The 15,063-nt window shown below is 35.8% G+C and overlaps 1 protein-coding gene across 1 annotated transcript in view; it reads right to left on the reverse strand.

Moving 5' to 3' along the window:
* Positions 1 to 15,063, reverse strand: part of RP1 (RP1 axonemal microtubule associated) — a 174,425-nt gene that overhangs the window by 79,552 nt on the left and 79,810 nt on the right. The window contains exons 25-28 of the mRNA XM_085313516.1: positions 13,791 to 14,016; positions 5,979 to 6,133; positions 5,247 to 5,325; positions 1,043 to 1,124 (exon numbers count right to left, since the gene is read on the reverse strand). Coding sequence (XP_085169642.1) covers positions 1,043 to 1,124; positions 5,247 to 5,325; positions 5,979 to 6,133; positions 13,791 to 14,016 — 542 coding nt within the window. The remainder of the gene's footprint in view (positions 1 to 1,042; positions 1,125 to 5,246; positions 5,326 to 5,978; positions 6,134 to 13,790; positions 14,017 to 15,063) is intronic.

Here is a 15,063-nt window from a genome sequence, read left to right on the forward strand (position 1 = left end):
TGCTTTTCCAATAACCATCTTCAGTGCACATCAAACCATTTAAAGAGCCTAATAGCCAAAAAMCAATAATAATAATAATAAYAATAAACCCTAATCATCAGAATAATAGTTTTGAGAGGAGTACATGGTTTTAGCTAACCATTTCCAGGAGTCTTGCATATTGAAATTCTGCTTTTTGTAAACAGAAGGGATTCCTGAAGAAGTAGAGCTATCTTTACAGAACTTCTGAAGATTTTCTGTTTGTAAGACACAGTTCCCAAAATAACATGGAAAATATATCAGCCATGTAGMCTAAATTCACAAAACCTGGAAACCACATACTACAAAATATAATTAGCTTGATTTAAATTATATTTTTTTAAATGATTACTATTGTACTATGTAGAGTGATGTAGAAGTAATATACGCATAAATCCTTATTTTCTTCTGTTGGCCTATTTAATGTTTTTTCTGTTATAGCCATGTGACTCAACAATATGACTACTGAAAGTTCAGGTTGCAGTTGCCTCAGATAACAAATATATTTGGAAGAATAGTCGCTTTAGTAASTGCTAGAACAGAGAGAGTTGGATGTTTTTCAATTTTGCTCATGGCAGCAAAATCCTCGACTTAGTAAGACAGAGAAATAGCTATTTGCTAAATGAAAAGAAACATTTTAGCCCTCTTTTAGGAGGAGTGCTAACCATTCTTCGTGTCTACAGTCAAAGGTCTTTTCAAAAACTTCTACTATGTATGTATAAGGTCTTCAGTGACCGGGAAAAAGAAACTGACTGAAATCATATAAYTAGATCTTGCCACATAATACTTTTTAAAAGATAGGGAACTGAAAAAATATTTATTTTCATGTACTATGACTCCTTCCCGTACCAACCAGCAACCTTCACTCTTTGTCTTCAAGATCTAAATTTTGCATTTCATGTCCATTGGAAAACTCTCRAGCATTTGTCATATATCTAGGTTGTATGCACGTGTCTATTCTGCAACATTTTCCTTTAGCTGCTGGTAGTTTAACAAATTGTTTCTCTATGAATGACATACATACCTATTACAAGGAAATACAACCTCTTGAGCTTCCTTTCCTTCCTTATGTTTGATCACAATCTTATCCAGGAACCATCCACTGCCTGGGTTGAAATAATAAAAGTTTATAATCTGAAAAAATGTATTTTTAAATAAATATAAAGGAAAAAAAAGCCAAAAATCTTTTCAGCAGAAAAGCAGATCCCATTAGGACAGAACTCAACGAAATGGATGACATAAATTAACACAGTGAAAGCTTTATCATTCTACATTTCTTGCAAGAGGTACAATATTCTTCCCTACTTTGCTATGTTTTAATTTAAAAGAGGGGTTTTGCTTGGAGACAAGTATATACATGTACATGTGAACTTCCATGACCATTCACAACCCAGCCTCCATCTTTTGATTCCTCGTGATCAGGCACAAGGATGTCAGGACAAATCTGCYTATGCAATTGAGATCTCTGTGAATGAAATTGTTATTGCATACAGCAGTATCAATTAAAAGACCATTAATATCTATTGTTCTCATTTCTCTGTGTTCTTACTTTGCTTCTGAAAAATATATGCTCCAGCTTGTACAGTACATGCTCATTTCAATCCAATACAAAGTTGAAATACTGCATAAATCTGCATGAATATTAGATTAACAAATTCTGATAGAAACAGGTTTGTTAAAAACAGAAGCTGTTCTTCTGGACATGTGATAAGTCTCTTCACAAAGCTTTTCAAATTTGCATTTTTAAAGCCTATTTCAAGGGCATATTTTTGTTTATCTTTGCCCTCTATAAAGAGAGGAAAAGACATTCTTTACAAAACCTATCTTTTTAAAATATAAAGTATAAAATTTATTGAAGTCTCCCTTTTCTCTCTTGTCCAAGGAAACAGTATGAAGAATTTTCTTTTGGTCTTACAACAGGAACTATTTAAATCTATATAGGACATAAAACACAAAGCACCTAAGTATTTTACAGACTCCCCATTGATTTTACTTACCTTCTACCAGCAACTTTGTGATAGGCCAGAGAATCCATTTTCTACCAGTAAAGCTACACAAGTGGTAACACACTTTTAGGTGCTATATAAATTGTAGACGTTAGCAATGTAAATAGTAATAAAACAAGACAAAATAGATATCATATTTTTAGGTTATGATTCAAGTAAAAAAACTATCCATCAGTATGACATTAAGACTTATTGGAGCATGAGTGTTACTGGCCTACTATATTGCCAGGATAAAAAAATGTTTAAGAACTTGATTTACCAGAGGGATAGTATTTTCCAAAAGTTAGTGGGCATGGCATTGATCCAGGCTTGGCTCAAGGACAAAACGTTAACCGCATGATCATGGAGCATTTCCCAGCTTACCTGGTTTTTCAGAAACCTTGCCCTTCCCAGCCATAGGAAGGAAAAAATTGGGAAGTGTTTATAACTTTCATTAATAGAAGCATGCATTACCAAATTTCAAAGACTTAGGTGACTGTGCAAGAAAATTATTACTAATTTTGTTATTCTCTCAGTCTTCCCCTTATCTTCTATGTTTTGTTATATTGACTTCTGCCTCTATTTTTCAATAAAGCAGTAAAAGATGTCTGTCTGTGGAATACCTCCAGTGTTGCCTAGGTTCATCTTAACTGGCTTAGGCAATCTCCTTAGATGTAAGTGTAGTTGTTAAATTACATCTCATCTTATTACACACAGAGGAGCACAGAGGAACACTGACTGGAGCACAGAGGAACACTGACAGGTGGAGGAAGCCAAATAAATACTCTGCCTCGGCTCCTTCCAGGGCCGTCACAAGACGGTCGCCAGCCCCACGGTCTAGATGTGAAACCCATCACCTTGAGTCAACGGGAGTAGCTCTCCAGACTCCCCTTCAGACTGAGAGCATGACTACCTGCTGGACTTAYTGTGAGATGCTGGAGAAAAGCCTCTTGGACCTGTACAGGGCTTGCTATGGGACGTTTAGGGGTGGAACCAAAAGTGAGGGAAAAGTTTGGGAAAAACAAGCACAGGAAATAGAAGAATAGGGAGAGAAAATGGGAAGGTCACCTGTGAACAGATTGCTAGTTGRTATGCTTGTCACTCCRTCCTGTATAYGTATACATATATRTRTKTGTGTGTATACATATACATATRTGTATATATTTCCCACTAACAGACCTTCTGATCAGCCAGTAAGGGGAACAGGAGGARGAGGTTGGTACTGTTTTTGTTTGTGTGAGTGTTGAGTGTTTCTGTCTGTGTCTGTGTGGCCGACTGTGTGTAAATATATACATATATACACATACRTATATACATATATATACACATATGTGTGTGTGTATGTATATATATACACACACATGTATACATGTATATGTATACACATACACATGTACATGTGTATGTTTTATACGTGTGTATGTGCGTAGTGGGAACACATGCACAGCCTCACTTCTGGTTTGTGCCGAGGACGCAGCGCTGTGGCAGCTTGGCCTCYGACAGCTACTGCATTTGCCCTCTCCCTAACAGTAGTAACCGTGGCCACATCCATCTTGCTCTCTTAGATCACTTTCAGTAACCATCATAGTGACTGTCACAGTTATTCTTCAAAGCCCTTTTCAAACATCCTGTCCTTACTGTGTCTGCACCACTTACAACTTGTGATATTTCTTAAGAGGCATTGCTTGAGCCATACCGTTATTTGTCAGTACATTATAGCAAAACAGCATGAGGAATGTTTCGGTCAGACCCACACAATTGTCCTATTTGTCTTTGCGTTCTGCCTCTGCCTCTGAGTCTGGAAGTCCCTAGAAGGCAGCAGCCTCTGTCCTATACTGAGGGATTTGCCCAAACAGTGCATTGAGAAAAATGGCATTTCCATTTCAAAATATAAGATCCAGGGYACATTAGGATTCTCTGTAAGCTTCCTCTATTGCCCCCCAATATTTCAGCCAGTGCTCAGATGCCCTCTCCTGGTGAGGAGCTACTGGTCAGGCCAGTATTCATCAGCACAGTCAAGTAACTTTGAAACAGTGCAGAAAAAGAGGATAAACTCTTCTTGTGTAAAAGCACAGGCATAAAAGGATGGTACCTCTAGAAGAGAAGACTGTCTCAACAAACAAAATTCATCATTTAGTGACTTGCATTTGACAAGAGCTAAAAGCTCATTGTCTAGGATGAAATTCCTTTTCTTTCCTCAGTCACTGTAGCTGTGGGAAAAAATTTACACCCCATAGTCTAGGAATCTTCCAGTGCATTTTATGCTGCTTTTTGGTACACCTCCAAATATCCTGAGAAGTCCAAACTGTACATAATCCTGGTGGTTACAGACTATTTTCCAACCATGCATCTCCAAAGAAAACCACAAAAATTTGTCCCTGATCCCTGGCTCTAAACCTCATAGAGTTTTCCCTCTCTCTCCTTCCCTGAAGAAAGGACACATCCCATTATCATTCCAGGATAGTTCCCAAATCAAGACTAAGGACCTTCTGTATAATCATTCAGGCAACTGACAMGATCAGAGCAAAGAACAGTCCCATCTCTGAATGAATGCACTTTYACTTGCACTTGAATCCCCCCAGAAGACTGGATTTACATCTTCACTACTTTTAAGTTATCTTTCTCTTCATTTACTTTTTTCTAGAGTTGCACAGCTCAAAGGCTTCTGTGACAAGTTCCTCTCATCACAAAATTCTACTTTTTTATGAAGATACTGAAATCTGAATGCAACACCATTCAGTGGAGCAGCTCCATTTGACTAGCACAGACAAAATAACCAAGTCTTCTCCCATTCCCCAAAGTATCAAAGATATTATTCTTCAGTTATTTAAACTTTGTTTCATAATATTGAAATATCTTTAACTGCACTGAATATCTTTAACTCTGTTGTATCCCTGTCTTCACTCTTTGTCTAATGGAAGATCATTTTACCTCTGTCAGCACCACAGAAGTAAATGAGCTTTACTCTTACATTTTCTTAGAATTCTGTATGCCAAATAAATACTGCTCTATTATAATTAAACTTGAAAGCAAAGAATGAAATTATATTATTTGACACTAAACTCMTGTCCTCTTTGCTGACCTTTATCACTGTATTCCATCACAGTGACTAGTCCACAGGAAGGCTTCTTATCACCACAAGACCTTCTGTCACATTTTCTATGAATGTTGCAACATAAACAAACTGTATTGTGTTTAAGAATGACTTGAAAACAGATTAGTTGCTAGGAATTTAAATCCTACCTGGACCAGTTCCATCATGGCTGATCAGAACTTTCTCCAATTCTCCCAGTGAGACAGCTTTTATGCAGAAAATATCCATCTGTAGAACCATACGAATAAAATGATAAAGGTCTGGAAAATAGCTATTTTAATTAGAGCTACATTAACTGTAACAATATATAACAGTTACTCTTTTTTCTCTTTTKGCAAAATGAATATTAGTGTTATATATAGGTCCTGGCCAAACAGTAAAGATCCTTTGAAGCCTTCCAAAATGAATACCACTTTAAAAGTACTCCAAAGAGACAACACTGGATTCCTTTGGCATGAAACAATGTTCAGGTGCAAAAAATTGATTTCACCATCTCTATATTACATCTTCTAGCCCTATTTGCCTTGCCTCTCTTACCCATACTGGAAAACATAATTGTGGTTAAGGATTTGGAGCTTCATTCTAAGATTCACAGTAGTCTGTTCAGGAGTAATGCTTTCGTTACCTTTTTGACTACATGTCTAATGCAAATAATCAACAGTACTCATATTCTAATATCCAATGCTCTCAGTAAATGATTTGTTCAAAACCAATAGACAAATATTTTTCAGAAGATGAATTGTGTCACATAAAAAATGTGACAAAATTGAAAACTGCTTGAAGAAATTTGTAAACAAACAGATATTTATGTTTGTTGAAGAAACAGTTTGCTAGCCATAATTCACATTCTCTGACCAGAAGAAGGACTGCTTTTACTTCACCTGTCCATGTTGAAACTTTACATTATTATTCTTAGATCTATGGAGCTTCCTCTTGCCAGCATCTCCTCTYGTTCCAATAAGATTGATGTAAACATTAGAATCTGTTTCAGCACCAAGTTTAGAGCCTGTGTATACGTGGATTTCATACATCAACACTAGAAGAAGAAAAACCTTTAGATTATGCTTATTGCTTTTACATGATTTAAAGCTTTTTCATCAAAATTTGGTCAGGAGTCTATACTTCCTTTCAGGTTTGGCAATAGCAACACTATCCATGCATTCGTCATTTCCAAGTCTTGTAAGTCACTTCCAAGTCCAAATCTTGTAACTCTGCACAGAAACATGAATATGCTAACCCTAAAAAGCTACATTTATGCTGAGCATAGCAGCCCGTCTGCTCAGGAAAGCAGGCCATCAAGCAAGTGTTCCCTAGTGCTCCATTTGCTTTCCTCTCTCCCTATTGAGTATTTATGGCTTCAGGACTTAATTTGCAAAACCTTTGTTGGCAAGTTATCTAGAGACCATCTAACTGCCTAGTCATGGTTTCAGACAATCATTATATTCCACTGATTCCAAAGAACTGTAAGCCTCCGTATTTGTAAAAAATAGAATTTTGTGGGTGACTAGTCATCATTCTATCTTAAAAAGACAGTAGTAATCATGAAACATAGGATTTTTAGATTTTCACATCGTATACAACGGCAGGCAAGTAGATGAATGGATCTATATAATGACCAGCTGGACATTCGACTTTTTTTTTGAAGGCTTCAGCCTTTATCACTATTAGATATGAATGCCTTTATTAACAGCTCTCAATTAAAATATACTTATGACTTTAGTTTTTAAACGCCTCTCCTTCTAGTCTAGACAAAAATCTTATAGACACAAAAACACACTTATTTTCAAAGTATTCTGGAATACAATTCAGGGTTATAGTATTAATATATTTTGAACCACAGTAATATTATCATTATAATTATCCAGATAGGAAAACTTATTTTTWAAAAATTTATTTCTAGTAATTACATCCTATTGTATTTCACTGCAGTTTTTCTACTTGTTATGACTTCTATAAAGTATTTTTCCTATTTAGACTTTAGTGGCAATTTTTACATGCAGTGTTTTTACTTTAATCACAGCTGGTCATTTCTTCAGCTACCTAGTAGATGATAGAGTTGATGATGATAGATATTGTTCCACTAATGGAGATCTTTAATAGCTGTTTGGAGTGAAGAAAGGTAGCAGAAACTCTAAGGAACATAGTTAAGCACAACCTTTAAGAAAGAGCTAAGGTGAAAATAAAAAAATTATAGTAAAATATTTGATATCAGTCAGTAGTTTACAAATATTAATTAAAATACTATTACTGTTAAACTACAAGCAGCTAGGAGAATCTGGCCTTTCTATATATTTTTTATTCACAGAATCCTGAAGCAGCTTATAAAGCTCAAACATCATGGCATATATCACTAAAGAATAGCTATTTCTGGTATCCCATGTCTGGTGTTCAGTGGAGAAGCCATACAGGTTGTAAAATAATATTACAGACACTTTAAAGATAGGAAAAACCACCACATGTATTTGAAGGTAGGAAGGAAAAGTTGATGGATAGACTGTACGCTTTACCAAAGTAGAATACCTTTTAAATTCATATAAAATCATCCTAAACTGACAAGGACAGSATCTTCAACTCTTTATCACTAGACCAAACATGGCTTTAAAGAGGARTGACACTTCCTGACCTGCATTAGTATTTACTATAACTCTAAGTATTCCACGCAGCTCTCACATCTGTGAATTGGGACACCACCGCTTAACCTGTGAAATGTCATTAATCTCAATAACACACATGCACATCTGCTGAAAGTTTTCAAAGACTTAGAAAAACTAGTTTCAATRTTTCTAGCAGAAAAACTTGTTAAAACACATGGTAGATATGAATGACAAGTGACAAAGAGAAATGGACCTGATAATCATCATAATTAGGCCACATATCCAAATGACATTTCATATCATAACTCTTCATGTACTCGTACTGTGTGTAGATTAGAAACAAGAGAATACAAGATGAATAAGAAACTGTTCAAAGGAGGAAGGATAATGGATGACAGAACACTAAGAAAGGAAACATATGCAATGAAGCAAAGAGCCACATTAATCACCAAAGGAGGAAAATGTCTCAGGCAGTGGTGAAGGTAATAGGTCACATTTCCAAAAGCAAAGCAAAAGATTATATTCAGCTATCACCAGTCATTTGAATAAAATGGCTGGACAGCTTGTGGAGGATGCATCACTTCTTAAAGCAGGAACATATCAAACACTAAGTCTGCTCCACACTTTTACTTACACTCTCAACTTTGAAACAGTAAAACTTCCATGGGAGCCCASGAAAGGATATAGATTGTTATGTTATGACTGTTTATGTACAGAAGATTGGCATCTATATTAATTAAATTTCCATGATCAAAACTGCAAAACTTAACTAATCACAAGTGCAATTTTAAAGCCTAATTGAGGTTTTTTTAAGAAGACCTTTGATTACAAGAAGGAAATATCAAGAAGTTATTTCATTTCTGGAGGGAGACCAAACCAAATGGATTATGTGCAGGACACACCAAAACAGAGTAAGAGAAAAATATAACACAACACAAGGATATTAAGAGATAAACAAATCACAATTGTTTTTTAATGCCATGCCCCTCTGTAGTAAYCAAAGAGATAATAATGATCCTAATATTTCTATCATTAAAAGCCTAAATAATTCAGTCTGAAGTAGAAAATATGTACATGTATTTACACCTCTCTCATCGTCTGGAGAATGTCAGAGCTTAAATTTATTTAGGCTAAACAATTTGTATTATTTAGAAAGGAACCTCCTAAACAAAAGGACCAATTCGTATTTCAAATCTTCGTACGCATTAACAATATTCTGTGAATTAGATGGTTATACTAGTATAATAAGTGGAATGTTCATTTCCCTTAACTTGTTMCAACGCATTTTATAGGAAATGCACAAAAATAGTTAAGCTAGGAAAGTATTCTCCAAACCACTCTATATATGCATATGTAGAACATGCCACCGCAAACAAATGCTTGGGCATTCATATAAACATTCATTAAACAGATTCTGTACGTTAAGCCCTTTCTGCACAAATGGAAACCTATGCACAGACTAACTTGAGCGTATCCAGTTTTATCAAACTTTGTCAAGTAAATTCGAGTTACGGAAGATGCTAGTGTTACTGGCTCCTGAGCTATGGCTTGCTTAAAGTACGAGAACAGGAAGGGGCATGGCACTCCGTGACAGGCAACACCAGGGACACCAATAGTTTGATAAGCACAGGAGACAGGCGCAACCAAGCCTGGAGAACGAAGCTACCAGCTGCACGCACTGCCGAGATAGCAAGACTCGTCATAAATGCAATTTGCCTATTTGTAGCTTTGCCAATTTTTGTTCACAAAAAGATGTTTTAGTGTGTATACAGTAAAATAAAAAGTCACTAGAAAATATGCTCAATCTCTGTAGCTCTTGTTTTGTTTCCTTTGAGAAACTGTGTTGCTTTAAATCCCGCATTGCTGCCACATTTGAAATGACGTTTCACTGCAATAGGAAAAAGCAATCATAAAACTTTAAGAATTAGATCCCAATGGTCTAATCCTGCACTCTGTAGTAGWGATTTCATTCTACTATGCTGATTTAGTGACAGTACACCAGCTGACAATTGCTGTGACAAAGCAGAAAAGTAGGCCCATAGTTAAAAAAGGGAAAAGAAAATGTTGGAAAAGAAGTCAGGAAATACCATTCCAGCATTCCAAGAGGGGCCTGTTTGGCTACATCTAGGCAGCTCACTCTAATGTCAGGCTCATCAAAGTAATTGAAGAAAAGTCTTGAAAAAGGCAATAACTGTGATAAAGGATATAAGAGGATTAATTAATAGAGAAAGGCTGGAAAAAACTSAGCTAGCATTCACTGGAAAAGAAAATGACCTTTTGGAAAATAAATGATAGATATCTTCAAGTTGCTAAAAGGGTAACTTTAGATAAGCTCTATAATCAAACAGAAAACTCTAGGACTTGAGTGCACGGATCAAACAGTTGAAACAAGGGAGATAAAATGTTCTCAGGTAGAAGTGAGGGGATTCTAAAAGGCCCTGTGAAAGACAACCGTTAAAGTAGTATAATAATCATGTTAAAAAAATAGCATAGGTGCCTAATATCAAAAATATTATAGCGGTCATTGAGTTCCTAGAATCATAGGATCAGTTGTACAAGCACCAAATTTGTATTTGCTCAGTCCATAAAAATATACTACTGCTAATTCTTGAGATTTTATCTCTTAAGTTTCATGACTTAGAATATTTGGTGCTATTTTTAAGCCCCATTTCCAGCTTCTGTATCTATTGATAGCATAACAACATGAGCTATCCGGAAAAAAGGGGAGAGAGAAAGGAAGTATTGCTTGTTGGTTATGAATAAAATGTGTAAGGGCATCCTAATGGCCTAACAACATGTAAATAAAGAATTCTTTCTTTTTTTTCTTCTTCTTCTTCTTTTTTTTTTTTAAGATTCCCTTTTTAGGGAGACCTGAATCAAGGTTTCCAAAACAGAGGGTATATTCCTGACCACTAGCCAACGGCAAGAGTTATTTTGGCCTCAATCTGCAAGCGCAGCATATGAATTCTCATTTCCCTCTGAAGGAGAAACACACAAACTTCAATGACCTATGGCATTTTCCTTTGGAAAATATAAACGGTGAGCATATATTACAGGTTGCTTTAGACTCAAGACTAATATTTTCATAGGTTTGTGGAGAAGAATAAAATAATCCTAATAGGATTAAAGAAGAATTTATTACAGAAAATAAGAAAATGAAAGTTTTCACAGCATAAATATTTGTCTTTTTTTGCTGACTTAGTACAAATTATTATCCCCTTGCTAGTTCTTTTCAAAGTCTACTAAAGGAAAAACACAGCCATTATTTTAGAATTCTAGTTAAGAGCAGTGAATTCAAGAGAAATATAACTATCACTTATTACTCAAACTATGTTAACTATCACTTATTACTCAAACTATTTTAGATAAACTTCCTCTGCATTACAGCTCAGTGAGACTAATGACACTGGTGTGCCTACAATACATTAGTTTGAATCAAGAAACTGAATCTCCTGACTGGCCCTCCTTATTTCTTTGAGACTTGCAACATGGAGTAGCTTTGGAGGAAAAAAAATCATAGATTCTTTTTGGATGAAAACTAACCCAGAAGATATATTCCAGAAAAGTACTTATTATGATCTAGCCACAAATTGGCAGTCAGCCCATGGGAAAAGGTTAGAAAAAATCCAAAGTAACTTCTGAAAATGCACATAATGCGGATGTTGGATCTTTAGCACATTGGGTTCTTAGCACCAACTGTTTCACTGTGTGAATCCACTCCCACCGGGCTGGTAATGACAACACAGACAAATTGGTCAGAGAACAAAAAACCTAGAGAAATGATAAATGAAGAAGCATCACTTTGAGTGAGATACCATGTTAATATCAGCTTTTTGGAGTAACTAACAAACAGTCAGGAAAAAAGAAAAATAAAAGGAAGATTGCCAAGGTGACAAATTTGGATTGAAAAGAAGGAATTTCAGAGAGGAAGTTATAGAAAAGCTGACAAAATATGGAAATCGCTTAGGATTTGAAGAAGAAAATGAAGTCAGAAAAGAGAAAGAAGGTAAGGAATCAAAAATCACCTACAAAGTTTCAGATATCTCTTGGGAATATAGTAGGCTTTTGGCTGGAGAAAAGGAAACACAGGATAAGGTAAAGGTTACCCTTTCTTATGAGGGAGAAGTTGAGTAATAAAGTATTAAAGAATAGCAATAAGAAAAAAACAAGGTATCCTGAGTTTAGCTTATATTTGTTCATTTTGTTTAAAGTTTTCAACAAATCATTTTTATAATTAAGTAAATTCAATGCCTCCAGAAGATACCAGATTGAAGTGAAAGTACAGCAGACAAATTACTAAGTCGTTTCTGACTGTCATTAAGTAATAAGCAGTACATCATTTGTTCTGCTGGAGAAAATGACTTTGTGTGTTTTGACCAGTACTTGTAAGCAATTACCCTTTACAAGGGAAATGCAAATGGATAGAGTTTCATTTGCTTGTTCATGAGAAACTAAATAGTAAATCCTTGGGAGGTCTTGCTGAGTTTATATTGATTTTCAATTTAAATTAGCCTAAAATCAATATTTAATTTGTAGCAATAAGCTTACAATTTCAGGAAATTTCCAAATCATTTATAATTTATCTTTTCTTAAACTTTCAGAAGTATATTTTAATAAAGATAATGCTTCTTCCAAAGCAATGAAAGATACAGGCTAAATAAAAAAGGCTAAATAAATGTGCTGTTTTTAAAATATTCCCAGTCTTTGATAGCATTGACTTGATTTTTCATTGAATTTCACTTTCCTTCATTACCTGCAACCAAGCAAATGGAGTGTACCTACCAGAATATTAGCACTTTTCTATGAATGGTATTTCAGACTACACAATGGCTGATTTGAGTTCTTCATGTTGAATTAACTGCTGAGACAACTTAATTGGCTTTTGCACTATTTTTCTATTGCATCGATATGTGATACTTACGCCACTATAGGAACCCAATGGTGGTACTGTGACACATTTCAGTCGTAGGGCCTGGCTCACCCTGCTCAGTTCCAGTTTTTGATATCTCTTATTAAAGTCACTAAATGTTCCATGGAATAATAATWAAAAAAATACAGAGGGGAAAATTGGAGTAGCACATACGTGTTTCTAAGTATTTTATAATCTTTGTAATGAAGGAAATTAGTTGTCCCTTCTRGCCTTAAAAGTCATAGAAAACTATCTCATCACCAGTATTGATTTCTCTTTGAGAAAATGTTCTCTTGAATTGAAGTTTTTCAGTTGTTTGCTCTTTTCTTCTGAAATGTTTTGATTGTTACTAAGTTCACGATAACCCTTTTGTGTGTCGAATCACTGATTCCTTGCAATATTCACTACATCCATTTGAATGTAGTTTGCCTGAATGATAGCACAGTACCACTACCAGACAGTATTGTCTACCAGCTGCATCACTGCTATCCTGCTAATGTCAACAGAATTCTGTAAAAAACCCCATTGTGCTAAATGTGCTAAATGATTATGCAGTCTCCCAGTCCCTTTGTAGAGGCCCAGGACTTTTAAAATAACTACTTTGTATGGTGGCCTATTTCCTGCTTCATTTGAACAGAACAGACTGTCATCAAAGCTGTGGATAAACTTTGAGGTCTCAAAAATGCCACTCTGAAGTTAGCCTTTTCCGTGTTTATAGCTGTAACTCAAGTCTGATTTGGAGAACATRTGCAATGATTCATATCATGGATTTCTGCTAAACTATGGTCTATGAAGCACAAGCAAAGACGATATCAAGCTTGTTATAAGGAACTGGTTGTCACTTGCCATTACCTACCTTGACATCCAGCTTCCTGCTTAATGCATGCAGGCTACTTGATCTAGAAACGGTATTTGCCAACAATTTAGGAACATTTTCAGAGTCCAAAAATTTTAGAGAGGTAAGATAGCTAGCTTGGCCACAGCTATTACTGTGRTTGAGGGGAGGAAGAGACTGGGGTAAAATGACCATTTCCCACCTCTGTGGAACTAGAAAGTATCTTGTAGTGGAAGGGTTGTTTCATGGTTACACTGGCTTTTGGGCAGTCCTGCCCTGGAAGGACCATGAAAAGCTGTCATATGCTCACAATATATGGCTAGTGAATACACGATCTAAAATTCTCAGCACATACATGGTAAAAGCTCCTTTGTGGAGTTTCTAATCGCCACTTCTCTCCACGTGTCCCCATCTCCCTTGTCTTCTGCAAGCCAGCACTCTATGGGGAGACAAATCTCCTGAGTAGAAAGAGGGACTGCTCTTTGAAGTCTGACTTCCTCCAGGTACCAGCTGGGATCATCTCCAGTGTTGTCATGGCCAATGCGAATTTTATATAGTTGCCCAAGATCCCTGAGATTAATCTGTAATGAAAAAGAAATACAGGCTTTAATAATAAGTTATAATGTTATCTTTCAGCAATCTCCTTACACTGTGCATGCAAGCTAAGCATGCAACTAACATGGAATCAAGAGTTCTGCTCTTAAGAAATGAACAAATCCCAGTGCAATAGTGCTAAAGCATATGGAATAGTCTGCAAGAGTAATTTAATTGATTTCAGTATTGTATCATCCAAAGTGGTTAAAGGGCTCAGACAACTCAGTTTGATTTTAGATCTGTTGACAGAATCCAGTTTGCAGAGCAATAACACAAACCAGTATTTCTGTACAAATACTTTAACAAACAGAAGTTCTTTCAGTCAGTGCTGCATGAAATAATATATTTTACAGCCTATATAGTTACCATCAGCAGTGCTCCATTAACTATTCCCACCGCTTATCAGTCTGCAGTGGCCCACTTTTCTCTTTGTCTTCTATTTTTATGTGCATTAGTGTCAGGGTTAACTGTTTCTGTAAGTGCTGACGCCACACTGCAGCAAATTTAAACAATAAAACACGACTATTTCACATTGAATACAGCTGCCCTGAAATAAGAGCCCTTTATTTTGGGCTGCAGAAGTTTCCCAAGCAATGCGGATAGCAGGAACCCAAACATAAAAGCAGAGTTAACTACTTTCTACRCTCTCATTTTCAGTAATCTGTTTGATAGTTCATGTATGTGGGAAAATCACAGCAAAGAAAACAATAAAAATAGTTGATCATCTTTTACCATTATATCAATTTGTTACTGCTTAGCATCAAAAAAATGGCAACATTGCCATAATAGAATCACAAAAAAATGATTAATTAAAATTTGTGTTTGGAGGTTTACAAGGTCTGTTGTGGAAAGTAATATCAAYAAATCTGACCCCAAGTGGGAGTTTTCCCTTCACCGTTTTTTGCCAATGCAAATTTGCACTGCAAATTTGCCAGTGCAATTTGCACTGCAAATTAATGTTCTTTCTCTCTGTAGGACAGCTCTGTGGAGCTGGAGAAAGTCAGAGACACTAGAGACTTTTTTTTTTTTTTTTT

This window comes from Rhea americana, unplaced genomic scaffold (genome assembly GCF_003343005.1).
Source record: "Rhea americana isolate MKP2758 unplaced genomic scaffold, rheAme1 scaffold_39, whole genome shotgun sequence".
In the NCBI taxonomy this organism is placed as follows: Eukaryota; Metazoa; Chordata; class Aves; order Rheiformes; family Rheidae; genus Rhea; species Rhea americana.